At 30.4% G+C, this 13,696-nt stretch overlaps 1 protein-coding gene across 1 annotated transcript; it reads right to left on the reverse strand.

Moving 5' to 3' along the window:
* Positions 1-254: 254 nt before the first annotated feature.
* LOC103844546 (linoleate 9S-lipoxygenase 1) lies at positions 255-5,778 on the reverse strand. The gene is made up of 8 exons (XM_009121348.3): positions 5,498-5,778; positions 2,990-3,279; positions 2,341-2,914; positions 2,162-2,247; positions 1,988-2,095; positions 1,615-1,916; positions 1,262-1,528; positions 255-1,198 (listed from the first exon to the last, which is right to left on the reverse strand). Exons 1-8 carry the CDS (start codon positions 5,688-5,690, stop codon positions 445-447), a joined length of 2,574 nt encoding a protein of 857 aa, XP_009119596.1. The 5' UTR covers positions 5,691-5,778; the 3' UTR covers positions 255-444.
* Positions 5,779-13,696: the final 7,918 nt, after the last annotated feature.

Consider the following 13,696-nt stretch of genomic DNA (forward strand, 5'->3'; position numbering starts at 1 on the left):
TACTGTTGTTGGAATAATGATTCTAAATTATATTTTTAAATCTATTTGTTATATAGTGAATGGTTTAAATCCAATTTTAAAAATTGAGCATTAAATTTTCTTGGATTTTTTTTGGAGCAAATCTATTGTAAAATTTATCTCTATGGAATCTCATGAATAAATCATGGATAAATGATTTACTGCAGGGAATTTAGAAATCACGGTTTAAACTAACTTGAAAATTTAAAATTTGATTCTAACTAAAAGAACAACAATATTGTAATAACTAGAACTTAAGACTTTTTATTTTGATGCTTTTAGGACCACACGAAATAATAACCCGATCCCGAAGACCGGCAAGAATCAACTGTTAACATGTGAAAAAAGCAAACCATGGAAGAACACAAACTGACTGCAGCACACACATAGAATAAGCAGAAAACAAACAACACCTTGAGACATGTTTCAGATGGAGACACTGTTCGGAATTCCCCTGCCAGTGACTCCACCTTCACTGGTCGGAAACAAAGAAGTGTATGGCATCTTAACCGGACCAGTCCTGTTCTTGAGATTCTCGTCTAGGTTCCTTTCATCAATCTTCTTCTCAATCTCTTTTACTTTGTCTCCAAACTTCTCAAACGCTTCCAACGCCTCTTTCTCAGCCGCCCATTCCTTAGAATCTCTCTGCCCCAAATACACCTCATCGCTAGAATGAGTAGACAGAATCTCAATCAGAGATATCCCAAGAAGCGTCTGAAGCTGAGCCGTGATCGTCTTCAAAAACACTTTGTCCGGATTCTTCTCAAGTTCTTCAAACTCAGGAGTGTTTTCCTTTGGCATGAACTGTCGGCTTATGGTCGGCCTGTTCGGGAGATACCCTGCAATGGGATACTGTCCGAAGTTAACCGCTGCATGTAGAGCAGAAGCCACCCATATTATTATAGTGCAAGAGTCAATCAGTTCTTTGCGGGTTTGCATTTTGGGCCACCAAGGTTCTGACTTTTTGTCTCCGTGACCTTCCTCACGCACCTCCTTCCACCAAGCTTGGAGCTCAGTGTCGTTCTGGACATCCTCGTCCGACTTGTAGTACAAGGGAATGTAGTCTTGGACCCATGACTCGATAGCGTACCAAACCTCAAGCCCATCCACAGCGTAAGGGTAGTCTTCTATCCTCAGACGCAATCCGTGTGGTGCTTCTGGGTCCTCAACAGCCATCCCTCTGCAGTTGAAAAAATCAACAGAAGTTTATCTTTGTTTTTTGAGTAAACTAAATATGCATTACCTCTTTTTAAGTTCTGCTGGTAAGGCTTGGTCAGGGAAGGTCCAGTGGTTCTTGTAGATGAAAGATGACATCTCCATGGCATATTTAGAAGGAAACACTGTGATCTCAAAGATACCACCTCCATTGATCAAGATTTGCCTAGCAAGCGCATTGATGTTCATCGTATCACGGTAGTGAGGTTCGAGGAGCTTGAAAACCGGGTGAAGAACGCTTAGCTGTCTGTTCGTTGCAATGACGAAAGGTTCAATAGATGCGTGTGTTTGCAACCTGCAAGAAACACAAAAACTTTTTAACTTCAGATCATGTAGATATATATATACATCAGTTCCCCTCCCCCAACTTATATCCATTACCAGTGGCTGATAAGTTGATGGTTTCCAGAGTCATTTACGCCCACATAGGCCTTTGCCAACTGCCACAGCGAGTCGTAGACCCCTTCCCCAGGCGTGTATACTTCACTCACTGCTCCAAAGCTGTCTCCGTCAGGATGAGGCAAGCTCAGCTCAATCACCAACGGCTTCAAGGTCCCATCATCTTTCAAGAAGAGAAGAGTTCTGCTTGCATAAACCTTGTTTCCGGTGGTGTTTATACGTCCCACGTACGGCATCAGTGTGTCATGGTGGTCTAATATGAACAACCTTTCCTTCTCCAAAGCCTGAAATATCCAATGTTTTTAGATTTGACTCGGAGATCAGAGATATGATTCATTTGATAGTAGTTTGTTACCTCTTCTACAGTGAGCCCATCTAAGCTCTCTTCTATATGGCTTTTGGTGATTGTGCTGTTCTGGTCACCGTATGTTTCCCTCTCAAGCTTGCTCTTTGGAGGAAACTCCTGCAAGTTAACATGCCAGTAAGAAACCAAAAAAAAAGAAAGAGAGAAACACTATTTAAAATTCACCTTAAGAAGTTGAATAACAACAGGGTTTAGCCCAGCAAGCATTTCTCTAGCGAACTCCTCATCGGTTCTCCATGCAGTTTTATCCTCTAGAAAGAAGAAGAAGAAGAAGAAGAACAAAATCAAAGTTAGTTGTATCGAAAATGTTTATTCAGATTCAAGTGAAGTGGATGGATGGATACCTTTGATGACCTGAGGCACTGGATACTTAAGGAATTTCTGACCATCGGTTCTGAATATCTCCTTCAACATCTCAAGCGGTATATTCTTAACGATACTATCAATCAAAGCCTGGTTTGGTAGATCGATTCCTTCTTCATAGATCTTAAGAACATCTTCAAAAGAATCAAACTCTTTAGGAGTCTCGTCAAACACAGACTCAAGCGCAGGCTGTATGATCTGAGCGATCGCTTTCAGAGCATAAGCAAGGAAATCAGACATCTTCAAATGTCCGAATCTCTCATCTCTTGGGACATATATGTCTAGGCTTGACGTGACTGGTAACCTGCTCTCTGTTTCAGGATCTTCTGTTGTCGGTTTTCGCCCGGTTCTCCCTCTTCTCGGGTAAGGATACTCCTGTGACCCTCCAAGTACAGGCCGTGGGTTTTTTGGAGGCACGCCTAGATCGTTGTAGTAAGCATAGTCATACACTCTATCCCATTCCTTAAGCTCTCCTTCGCCGGTTCCTCTTAGGCTCACTAGCTCTTCTTCCCTGTACTTGAGCAGTGCCTCTGGCGTTTCATGTGGAAGATAAGTCTGAATCACACACACACCATTTCTCACTAAACGTACCAGAGAACATCGTATTAAATAGAGAATAGTGTTAGTTACCTTGTTGGAGAAGAACACTCGGTCTTTGGTGTAGCGCTTAGCAGGGTAAACCCAAGAATTGCAGATGTAATGGACTCTGCCATGCCCTGGGACATCTTCAAGGGTCAAACTTTTGAGATAAAACTCACTAAAATGGCTGTTTCTGATCAAGAATGCTCCAGGGTAACCAAAATCTTGGTCGTAATCGAATGTGACCTTGAAGGCTGATTCACCCGCGGTTAACGACGTGATCGTGGTGATCCAGTCCTCTAAGTGTGCAGCCTTTCCTAGTTTACCGTTTGAACCATTTTCTGCCAAATCATAATGAATAAGTGAATTGAAACTTGTATGGATCCGGTTAATGTATTTGTGCAAACAAACGGCATTATATACTCGTATCTAACTACAAGTTGAAAACATTTAATCCTTTCTGAGTAAAAAATGCATCTATCTACTATTTTTAAAAGCGGTATCTACATTGGAAGAAGGTGATAACAAACTACAGCTATCTGACATATAGGCGAATAAATCACACCATTTAAAGTCGAAAAAAATAAACAGATCTTTTGAGACTTTTGAGACTATTCAGTAAATTTTTAAACTAGAACTTTTGGTAATTTAATCTTCATCTGAAACCTAAAAACAGCACAGCCCTTTGTAATTGCAATTTATTGATCACTTCAACCATTTCACCAAGTTAACATTCATAGCTTTTAATTCTAACATTTTCTATTCGATTTACTATCTAAAAACATCAACAATAAAAATCAAGTTTTCAGAGTCCACCGAGGTTTTTGAGCGATTAAATTGAAATCAGTTGAGCGAGTATTCGCCGCGTCGGCGGTAGAGCGAGTTTTTGAATATGGGTTATACTATATACATCTATTTAGTATAAACCAACAAACACTTAAAAACAAAACTATTTAGTACAAACACCAACGCGCTATACTGGGTTGGGCCTAGCGCCTAAATAGAAAATCGAGGATTAATCGAAAATTACACGGGACAGAATTTTTTGATTGTTTACTATGTTATAAAACATTTTAATCTTTAATTGTGTATAACACTAATACATTTTCATGTTTGAGATTGTATAAAACACACAAATAGAATAAATAAACTTAATATAGTGTAATTTTCATCAAATTCATAAATGGTATTTATAAAATTTTAGATCAAATAAATAAATAAAAATATTATTAAAAAAGAAAAAAAAAGATTAGGCAGCCGTCTAGACGGTCATTTAGACGGAAAAAATCGAATATCCTATTTTTTAAACCGATTTAGCATAAATTTTTAAATCGATTTAGCATAAATCGGGACGGAAACAGAAGAGTGACGCATAGCGCCTATGTGGCTGCCCAGACGGCCGTCTAGGCGATTAGGCGACCGATTTTTAGAACAGGGGTACAAGCACTTGCAACATAAATTAAATAAAAATGAGATGAAGACGACAGATCACTTAAAAACGAAATTATTTTCTCCTACTTGTGTTGCTTATTATTTTAGATTTCAACCTTAATACCAAATTAGAATCTATCTAATTGGTAATAAAAATGAAATGGAGACGACAGACATTTAAAAATAAAATTATTATGTTCTCCTATATGTGCTGCTAATTTATTTTGTATTTCAACTTTAGTACCAAATTAAAATATATTAATTGGCAAACAATCTAAAGCATGAACTTGTTAGCATCCGAGAGTCATAACATCGATGTTAAAAAAATTCTATACTGATCTGTAATATTTGGATAGTTAAATATTTATAAAAAAAACAAAGATGGACGATATATTAAGATCTATTATAAATCTTTCACATTCGTGTGCGTTATCACTCTCTCGTTTGGTTAGCTAAATTGTTCTAAATTCTTTTACCAATTCACTTGTTTATTACAAAAATACACATAAAATAATAAATATATTCTTCACCGTGAATATTATTAACTCTCCGAGGTAGATTAACTGAAGAAAATAAAAGAATAAAGTTCAAAAAAGAAAAAAAAATACGATATATTTTGTCGATTGGGAAAGATAAAAGAAAAAGATAACAAGACTTGGTAACACAAAACGAGTATCTGATTTATCGTCTTTTAAGAGAGAATAATGTTTCTGGCCATTCAAGAGGAGAAAGAAAAGCCAAAATAAGTTTCAAGCTTTCTTGCTAGAGAAGTTTCCATTTTTCAAACAAACAATTACGAAAATGTGATTTTTCCTAATATATCCAAAATTCGTTTCATAGTTTTGATTTTGATTGTTCTACAACTAAAAAACAGGTTCAGCCAAAGAAAAACTAAAAACCAACAAAAAAACGAGCACAGGATAAAAGGACAAGAAGATAATAGGTCCGTATAAAAACCAAGTATATACACAATAGCGAGTTTAAAAAATATATCTTGTAATTAATAAATACCATTTTAGAAGTTTTAATATTAAATTAAAGACTTTTGTTCTAATTTGCACAGAGGTCAATGAAAAATGAGAGAAAGCTAAAGTAAGCGAAGGAATCAAAACAGAGGTGCGAGTATACCTGGATCAGTAACATCGGAGCTGATAAGTCGAAGAGTGACTTTGTTTCCCAGAAATTCGTGGAGACGGTCGAGAAACGAAGCGTTGAAATCGTTGAAATCAAGAACGTTCTTTTTCATCAGAACCACCGTTCCTTTCACCTTCGCTGCATTTCCTCCACCGCCGGTCAACAGATCCACCAAGTCTCCGATCATCTTTGAGTTGCAGAGAGATTCACTGATCCTTTCTTTATTCGCTCTCTCAATTTTAATCAGTGGCGTGGCTAATTCCGTATTGGTTGGGGTATTTAAAGAGGAAAACTAAGTTGTTGAGAAATTTTATTCTATTAATTTATTTATTTATTTTGTCCGCATTGATTCATAAATAATAGGGGAATTGCATCCTACATCTATCAAACAAATTATAATTCATCCATTAACTAAAAATCCTGTTTTTCCAATATACACTATACACATCGATACTATTAAAAGGGAAGGATTTTGAAAAAATCTACCTATGAAAGTTGTGTAGACCTATTACTTTTAAATTTTTTTGGACTTACCCTGTATATTATAACAATAATTGATAAACTTTTTTATCCTATAGACCCCTGATTATTAATCTAAACATGCGAACTGTATACATTATTATTTATACATAACCACTAAAACTGATTGCTAAACCACCATACCCAAACAAAATACATTACATGAACCAAAACCAAAACACAACATATTATAACTGTTAGGTTAACGAAATATTAAGGCCATGAATGTTAGATACTTAAGAACATAACTTAAAAGCGCAAATATTTAAGAACATAACTTACAAAAATATATGTAAATAAAACATTCTTTTTAAAATCTAACTTTTAATAATGGAACATATGTCTCTGATACTTTTATTAAATAGGAAATTGTAGTTTATATTTATATTATAGATACTTTTATTAAAAAAAAAAATTAAAAATATTCTATTAATACTTGGTTTAATAATTGGTAGTTTGATTGGTTAATATACATACGATTAAACATTACATAAATCGTTACTAATAACATTATATTTATTCCAGTTTCAATTTTCTATACTATTTTTACACACAAATGAATCTTCAAACACATTTCGAACAAACTTCAAAAACGGAAACGCGTGATCAAATTTCATACAAATTAATTGTGGTTATGCAAATGACCTATATATTAGTGAAATAATCTTCAAGATTATATGATTCAAACACTTTCATAATTATGAAAATCAAAACAAAACCAAACCCGCGCTTTCAAGCGCGGATCAAAATCTAGTTATAGATTATTGCCATATTACCCTTGCAACCAACCGGTGAAACCTACTAACAAAAATAATTAAAAAATATATAAAAAACTTTTAGCCACATCTTCTAATCCATCACCACCATCTCCACGTCTCTACTCCACCATCTCATTCCAGTGTTTCTCTTTCTTCTTCAGATTATCAAAAAAATTATACATTTTCTTTTGTCACATAATTCTTCTCTTTCAATATTTCACCAAAAGAACAATCAATTGTTCTAAAGAAGAGACAACAATGAAGTCATAGACAGGTGAGCACACACAACAACTCTTCCATGTTTTTTTTTTAAATCAATTGATTCTTACAATCATGCTTTTGTTTTCATACTCTGTTTTCTTTTCTATTTTTGTTTTAAAGATCCAGTGGTGAAGAACAGACAGCGATAAAAGCGTAGACGGTAAGCACACACAAAAACTTTTTCTTTTTTTTTCTCCTTTTTTTTCTTAAATCAGTTGATTCTCACAATCATGATTTTGTTTACATACTCTGTTTTTGTTTCTGATTTTGTTTTACAGATCTAGTGGTGAAGAACAACGAAGACGAATCAGTTAAAGCATCATCGTGTCGGGAAAAAGAGAGGAGATGAAGATGATCTCTATATGGTGGTGAACGAAATGAATGTGTATCAGCCTGTCTAAAAAAAGAAGAATTGAAGAAGATGAATTCGCCGTCTATACTATATTTGGTGAAATGAATAGTATAGTATATATTTTTAAGTATAGCTACTTATGTACGGTTACCATACTATTTGAGACATATTTCTATACTACTCCTTAAAAATGTAATAATATGTCATGTTTTTAAATTTGATAGGTTTCTTCTTTGTCAATTTGTATGATTGATTGTAATATGAAATTCATTTTTCGAGTGTTGGACAAATTTGATTATTTGGAACATTCGTTAAGTATACTACTTAGACTATATGGAATATAAGATATGCAATATGCTAACCAAGTAAATGTGATTTCAAGTGTTAAATATTGGAAAACAATGTATAGATTGTATTTGGGTTTATAGGTTCCTGCCTAGGGTTTAGATTTACTAAGTAAAGGTTTGGGTATAGTAAACCATATTATATACATTCTATTTGGGTTTATACTTCCTTGATTAGGATTTAGCTTAATCTATTTATTTAGGTTTAGGGTATATTTGGATTAGGGTTTAGTGATTAGAATGTAAGGTTTAGTATTTAGAAGGTGAGGGGGGTATGGTTGGGATGAGCATTAACTTCTTTCATGCAATCATAGATATTCTATAGTTTCACCAATATGTACTATGTTATTTATTTTGTTCCATTCTATTTGGGTTTTGTGTTTATATTTGGGTTTAGAGTTTATATTTGAGTTAGGTTTTAGTGATTAGAGTTTAGGGTTTAGATTTACTAAGTAAATGTTTGGGTATAGTAAACCATATTATATATATTCTATTTGGATTTATATTTTCTTGATTAGGGTTTAGCTTAATCTATCTATTTCAAGTAAATGTGCTTTCAAGTGTTTAATATTGGAAAACAATTTATAGATTGTATTTGGGTTTATAGGTTTCTGTCTAGGGTTTAGATTTATTAAGTAAAGGTTTGAGTATAGTAAACCATATTATATACATTCTATTTGGGTTTATACTTCCTTGATTAGGGTTTAGCTTAATCTATTTATTTAGGTTTAGGGTTTAGGTTATATTTGGATTAGGGTTTAGTGCCTATAATTTAGGGTTTAGTATTTAGAAGGTGAGGAGGTATGGTTAGGGTTAGGGGTGGGCACTTTACCCGATATCCGAAGTGGCACCCGAACCCGATCCGAAAAACCCGAGCCGAAATCCGAACCGAAGTAGCAAAATACCCGAACGGGTATTGAATAAGGAGAGATTGGATACCCGAACCCGAACGGATAATACCCGAACCCGAATGGATATCCGAAGATAACCGAACATATGTATAATTAACCTTATATTTCTAGTTTACATCTCTCATTTTATATAAAATATTTATATTGATACTACACATACTTTAAGTTCATATGATGTACATACAATTAAAGAAACAATGATTTGCTACTCATTTAAAATACATGTCAAGTTTTTTATTTCAAAAATTAACAAAAAGTTACATCCAAATTTTTTTTTAAAATAACTAAATTAATGCCTTTTTAGTTTTAAAATGTTATGTCCAAATCTATTAACCATTCAATCTATTAAAATAAAAAATTAGTTAACTGAAAGTTATATTTTTAAATACAAGAAACTTGAGAAATGAAAATTTTAATTTTTTTTTTCAAAATCTAAATATCCGAACCCGATCTGAAATAACCGAATCCGAACTAAAAATACCCGAACCCGACCCGAAGTACAGAAATACCCGAACGGGTTCTATACCTCTATACCGAAATACCCGAAAATCCGAAATACCCGATCCGAACCCGAACGGGTACCCGAAGAGATTGACATATCCAGATTAGATGTTTATATTTTGGATGTAGGTTGACATATCCAGATTAGATTAGAGATATTCAATTCCTTAAAGAATAGTACGCAAGATATTGTAACTTTACCATATTACATCATCTACATATTTGTCAACATTTATTCTTTAATAGAGAACAACATCAATATATTTACACAAATGAATGGACTGCACTATTTATCAAACTATTGTTTTTCTATTATCCTCTATATATTTACTGAAACAATAAAACATATATGGTTTGTATGTGTATGATGTGGCCTTATCTAATTTGGCTTATGTGGTTTGTATGTGTGTGATGTGACCTCATTATTAGCCATATTTAATTTAAGTGATGTGGCATTACCTTTTTCCTTTCACTTGCTACTTGTTCGAGAGAGGGTTATAACCGGATCAAAAGAGGTATAATTGTTACTTACTTAATTATGTCAAAATCATAAGCATGCACTTAATTTCACTTATGATTTAGGTTATTCAGCAAATAAGCCCTAATAAAAATGAAAAATTCTTTAAATAATTGTAATTTAATATTTAGTTAAAATAATACAATAGATACAATGAAGTCATATTTCATGTATATCAGTCCCGGAGCATTACAACATTTTTCATAGCCACATGTAATCGCTAAAATGATTCTTAGAATTTTTAGGAAAATAAATAAATAAATATAAATAAATATTATATTTTTATTAAATTAACTATCAATTTGATTACTAGTGTACAAAATAATATTCTCAATTATTTCCTTAAATAAAAGCTACAAAGTTACATAATATAATTAACATATATATGTCAATTAATGATTATGAATAATACATATTTAATAACATTTTTTGTATCACCTCTCTTTTTGTTTAATTTTATATTATTAAAGAAATGAAACAATCACATTAAGCATACAATAAAAATTATATTTTTTCTTATATGTTATATTTTGAATTTTGTAAAACGACTATAAATTACTAAAAAAATAAAAGTCTGACGCTGAAAATGTTGTGATCAATGGTTTAACTTCTTTAGTAAGATACAAATGATCATAAATTGTATGAAAATGAAGTCTTATATTATACTAGAGTTTTTTAACCGCGCTACGTGCGGATAAAAATTATATGTATTTCTCAATTCTAAAAAAACAATGTATAATATTGTATTACATTATTTAAAAAATATAAAATAAGACTACATAACATAAATATTTTTTTTCAATTTTCTTTGTGGAGATTATTATGTTGTTTGATTGTTGTACTTGATTCACATATTTGCATAAATATTTGTGACAGATGAATAACTATATTTTTATTATCAGTAAATAATATTTATTTATTATATAATATAAGAAAAATATATTTATTTACTTTTTAAACAAACTTGTTTCATGTTGGGGACTCGGTTATAGACATATCATATTCGAATGAGACATTTTTACAGTTATCAATCTTCTTAACAGTCAAGAAACAATTCTGAATATCAAAACAATATCTCATACGATCTCTTTGTAGAATAACTGCTCTGAAGAAATTGAATTTAGACATCAAAAAATGACTGGAAATGAATGTGCAAATGTGTTATCTAAGTCAACTTTACAAAGTATTATTCATAGTTCATATATCATTTATGTCCATCCTATTTTTTTGTCCATCATTTCTTAAACATCTTGAAATAACTTATGCTAATTAATAATAAACTTTTGGTTGGCAAAAAAAAATCAAATTTGTCTAGTTATCGTTTAAATATTTTATTAATATTATCTAAGAAGCTTTCAAGTAATATCATAGTTTAATTTTTCTTTTTTTGTTAATTTTTAGATTTTTTTGTATTTAAGATTTTTTCGATATTAAGCTTCTATTTCTTTCACATAATTGATATATTTCTTTCATAAAACTTACTATCAAATCAGTTTTACTTATTTATTATTTTTTTTAATGAAAATACACTTTTTAGATAATTTAATTTAAAATAAAATTACATATTAATTTGTTGTATTCTAACAATTTGATTGATTTAATTATTTTGCTTTGGTGGATAACTTAAAAGTTTCATATGAATCGGGGAAAGCAAGCTTATGTTGTTATATTATATTTATTTGTGTATATAGAATCTATATATAATGCTAGTGAAATAAAGAAAGAAAATTATTTTTTTGTGACTTCAAAAGATACATTTTTACAATTTGAAATTAATCAAATTGAATAAAATGGTAATTAAGTATTTGTAAATCTAATTGTTTTTTTTATCTTGTTTAGTTGGATTCTCATGAAAAGAAATCGATAGGCTAAACAAATGTTTCAAAATTTGTTGTGTTATTGATTTGTGTATAAATTACAAAATTTATTGAATTTATATATTTAATTATTGCATCCTTACATAATATTTTATTAAGACATTAGAGAACTATGTTTTGAGTTGTTTTATCAAAATTGTACAAAAATCTATGTTATTTTCATATATGTCACGAAAATTTATATGTTAAACTTATTTTTACAAAATTCTTAACTTTGTCAGGAAAACAAAAATCTATGATTTTTCATATTTGTCAATGTTCTCACACTTTCAAAAAATATATTAGCTTAGTTACTTATTTTTTTTTTTTAGAGTCTTGAAAGTTGAATTCATATTATTGTAACTGTACAAAAGGGTTTGTGATTACATACTTAGTGATTCTTGTATATGTGTCCAAGAAAGTTTCATTGGCTTAATGGTAACTGCCCTATATTTATGTCATACTAACTCGGGTTCGATCCTAATATATATATATATATATATATATATATATATATATATATATATATATATATCTTTATATTAGCATCATTTAAATTAAATTATATACTATATAAATATATAAATATGTTAATCTCAAAATTTGCATTGAATAATTATTGAGATCTTAATATTTTAATTTTAAAATTTGTATTGAAACATCTCACATTAAAAGTTTGTGATTAACAGTTTAACTTTTTGTTACAACAAATATACAAATATTAATAAAATTATATAAGTAGGAAGTGTCAATATTAAATATTTATATTAAAATATACTATACATATATCTATGTCTATATCACTAAAGTTTAATTATATACGATATAAAGTAAATAAAATGATTGTTTTGATTTATTTACCAAAAACATGACTGTAAATAAACAAAACACATTGATTTTGATTTATGTGCTTACTCAATGTATACACTTTTATGTATACAAATTATTTTTCAAATAGGTGGTTTCTAATATGTTATTTGATCCTGACAATTCCAAAAATACATTTCTTCAAATCGAAGTGATTTTTAATATTGGAAGCCATATATATATTATTTCATTCATATTAAATAATTTAGTATTGACTTTTATTCTTAAAATTCTTTTAATGAAATATCATGACAAGATTTCAATCACATTCTTTTAAGTTTGTTTGAAGAATGAGAGATTTGATCATTCGTCTATTGTTTGTTTCTCCCTAATCTTATCAAGCTAGTATAATTATAAGAACGAGAGATTTGAACTATTGATTATAAGTTTTTTGGTTTGACATTTAATAAATCAAATAGTTCTTAGTTTATACATGTCTACTTTTACATATATATTTTTATCGGTATACTCTTAAGTAACTAATCCTCAAACGTGTAGGTTAATAGTGTAGGTTAATAAAATAAGTAATTTGTTTTGTTGTTCTAGAATTAGATGATTTTTAAACCGAACTGGTAAATATATATAGTAAACAGGCATTTATATTTCAAGTATGCACTTATATTCCAATAACAGTTTGATATATTAGATTTGAAGAATTGTCCGGTAACTTTCTTCAAAATTTTGATTCTTAGATATGTATCTGGAGTGGAACTAATTTTTACATATGTCCATCTTTTTAAATTGACACTTATGTAATTCATCGAAATCAGAGAAGAAATTAAAAAAGAAACAAAATTTATATTAGTGAAACAGAAACAAGAATGAAATCACAATTTATATGAAGAGTCAATAGTAAACAAATCGAGAGCAGTTAACTTAATCCCCTTTCGTTATTTTACAATCGATGTTGCCTATCTAGTTTTGGGAACTTGTGTCAGCCGCGAAACTTGATTTTTTCTGTGCATATGATGTATTAAAAATAAATTAAATGAGCTGTAATACGTTAACTATTCAATAACTATGATATATTCAACATACCAACATTTGTATTCATCATTTCACATTCGATAAAAATTGTATTGTTTCAAAATGTTAAAACTATTTAATGAACAAACATTAGTATAAAAAAACTCACTAGTTTATACTCCCTCCGTTTTATAAAGATAGATTTTTTAGTGTATTCACACATATTAAAAAGGCACTTTAAATCACTATAATAAATATATCGTTTTCTGTAATTTTCAATTTCCAATAATTTTTAACCAATAGAAACTCAATAAAATCAATTAATTTTCTTGAAAATCACA

This window comes from Brassica rapa, chromosome A01 (assembly GCF_000309985.2).
Source record: "Brassica rapa cultivar Chiifu-401-42 chromosome A01, CAAS_Brap_v3.01, whole genome shotgun sequence".
Lineage (NCBI taxonomy): Eukaryota > Viridiplantae > Streptophyta > Magnoliopsida > Brassicales > Brassicaceae > Brassica > Brassica rapa.

Bases quoted from the DNA above. Each gene is read 5' to 3' on its own strand.
- LOC103844546 (XM_009121348.3), bottom strand. From the start codon at position 5,690: ATGATCGGAGACTTGGTGGATCTGTTGACCGGCGGTGGAGGAAATGCA. The intron at 2,915-2,989 runs GTAACTAACACT...TGTGTGATTCAG, and splicing joins GAGTGTTCTTCTCCAACAAG to ACTTATCTTCCACATGAAAC. The intron at 2,248-2,340 runs GTATCCATCCAT...TCTTCTTTCTAG, and splicing joins AGTGCCTCAGGTCATCAAAG to AGGATAAAACTGCATGGAGA.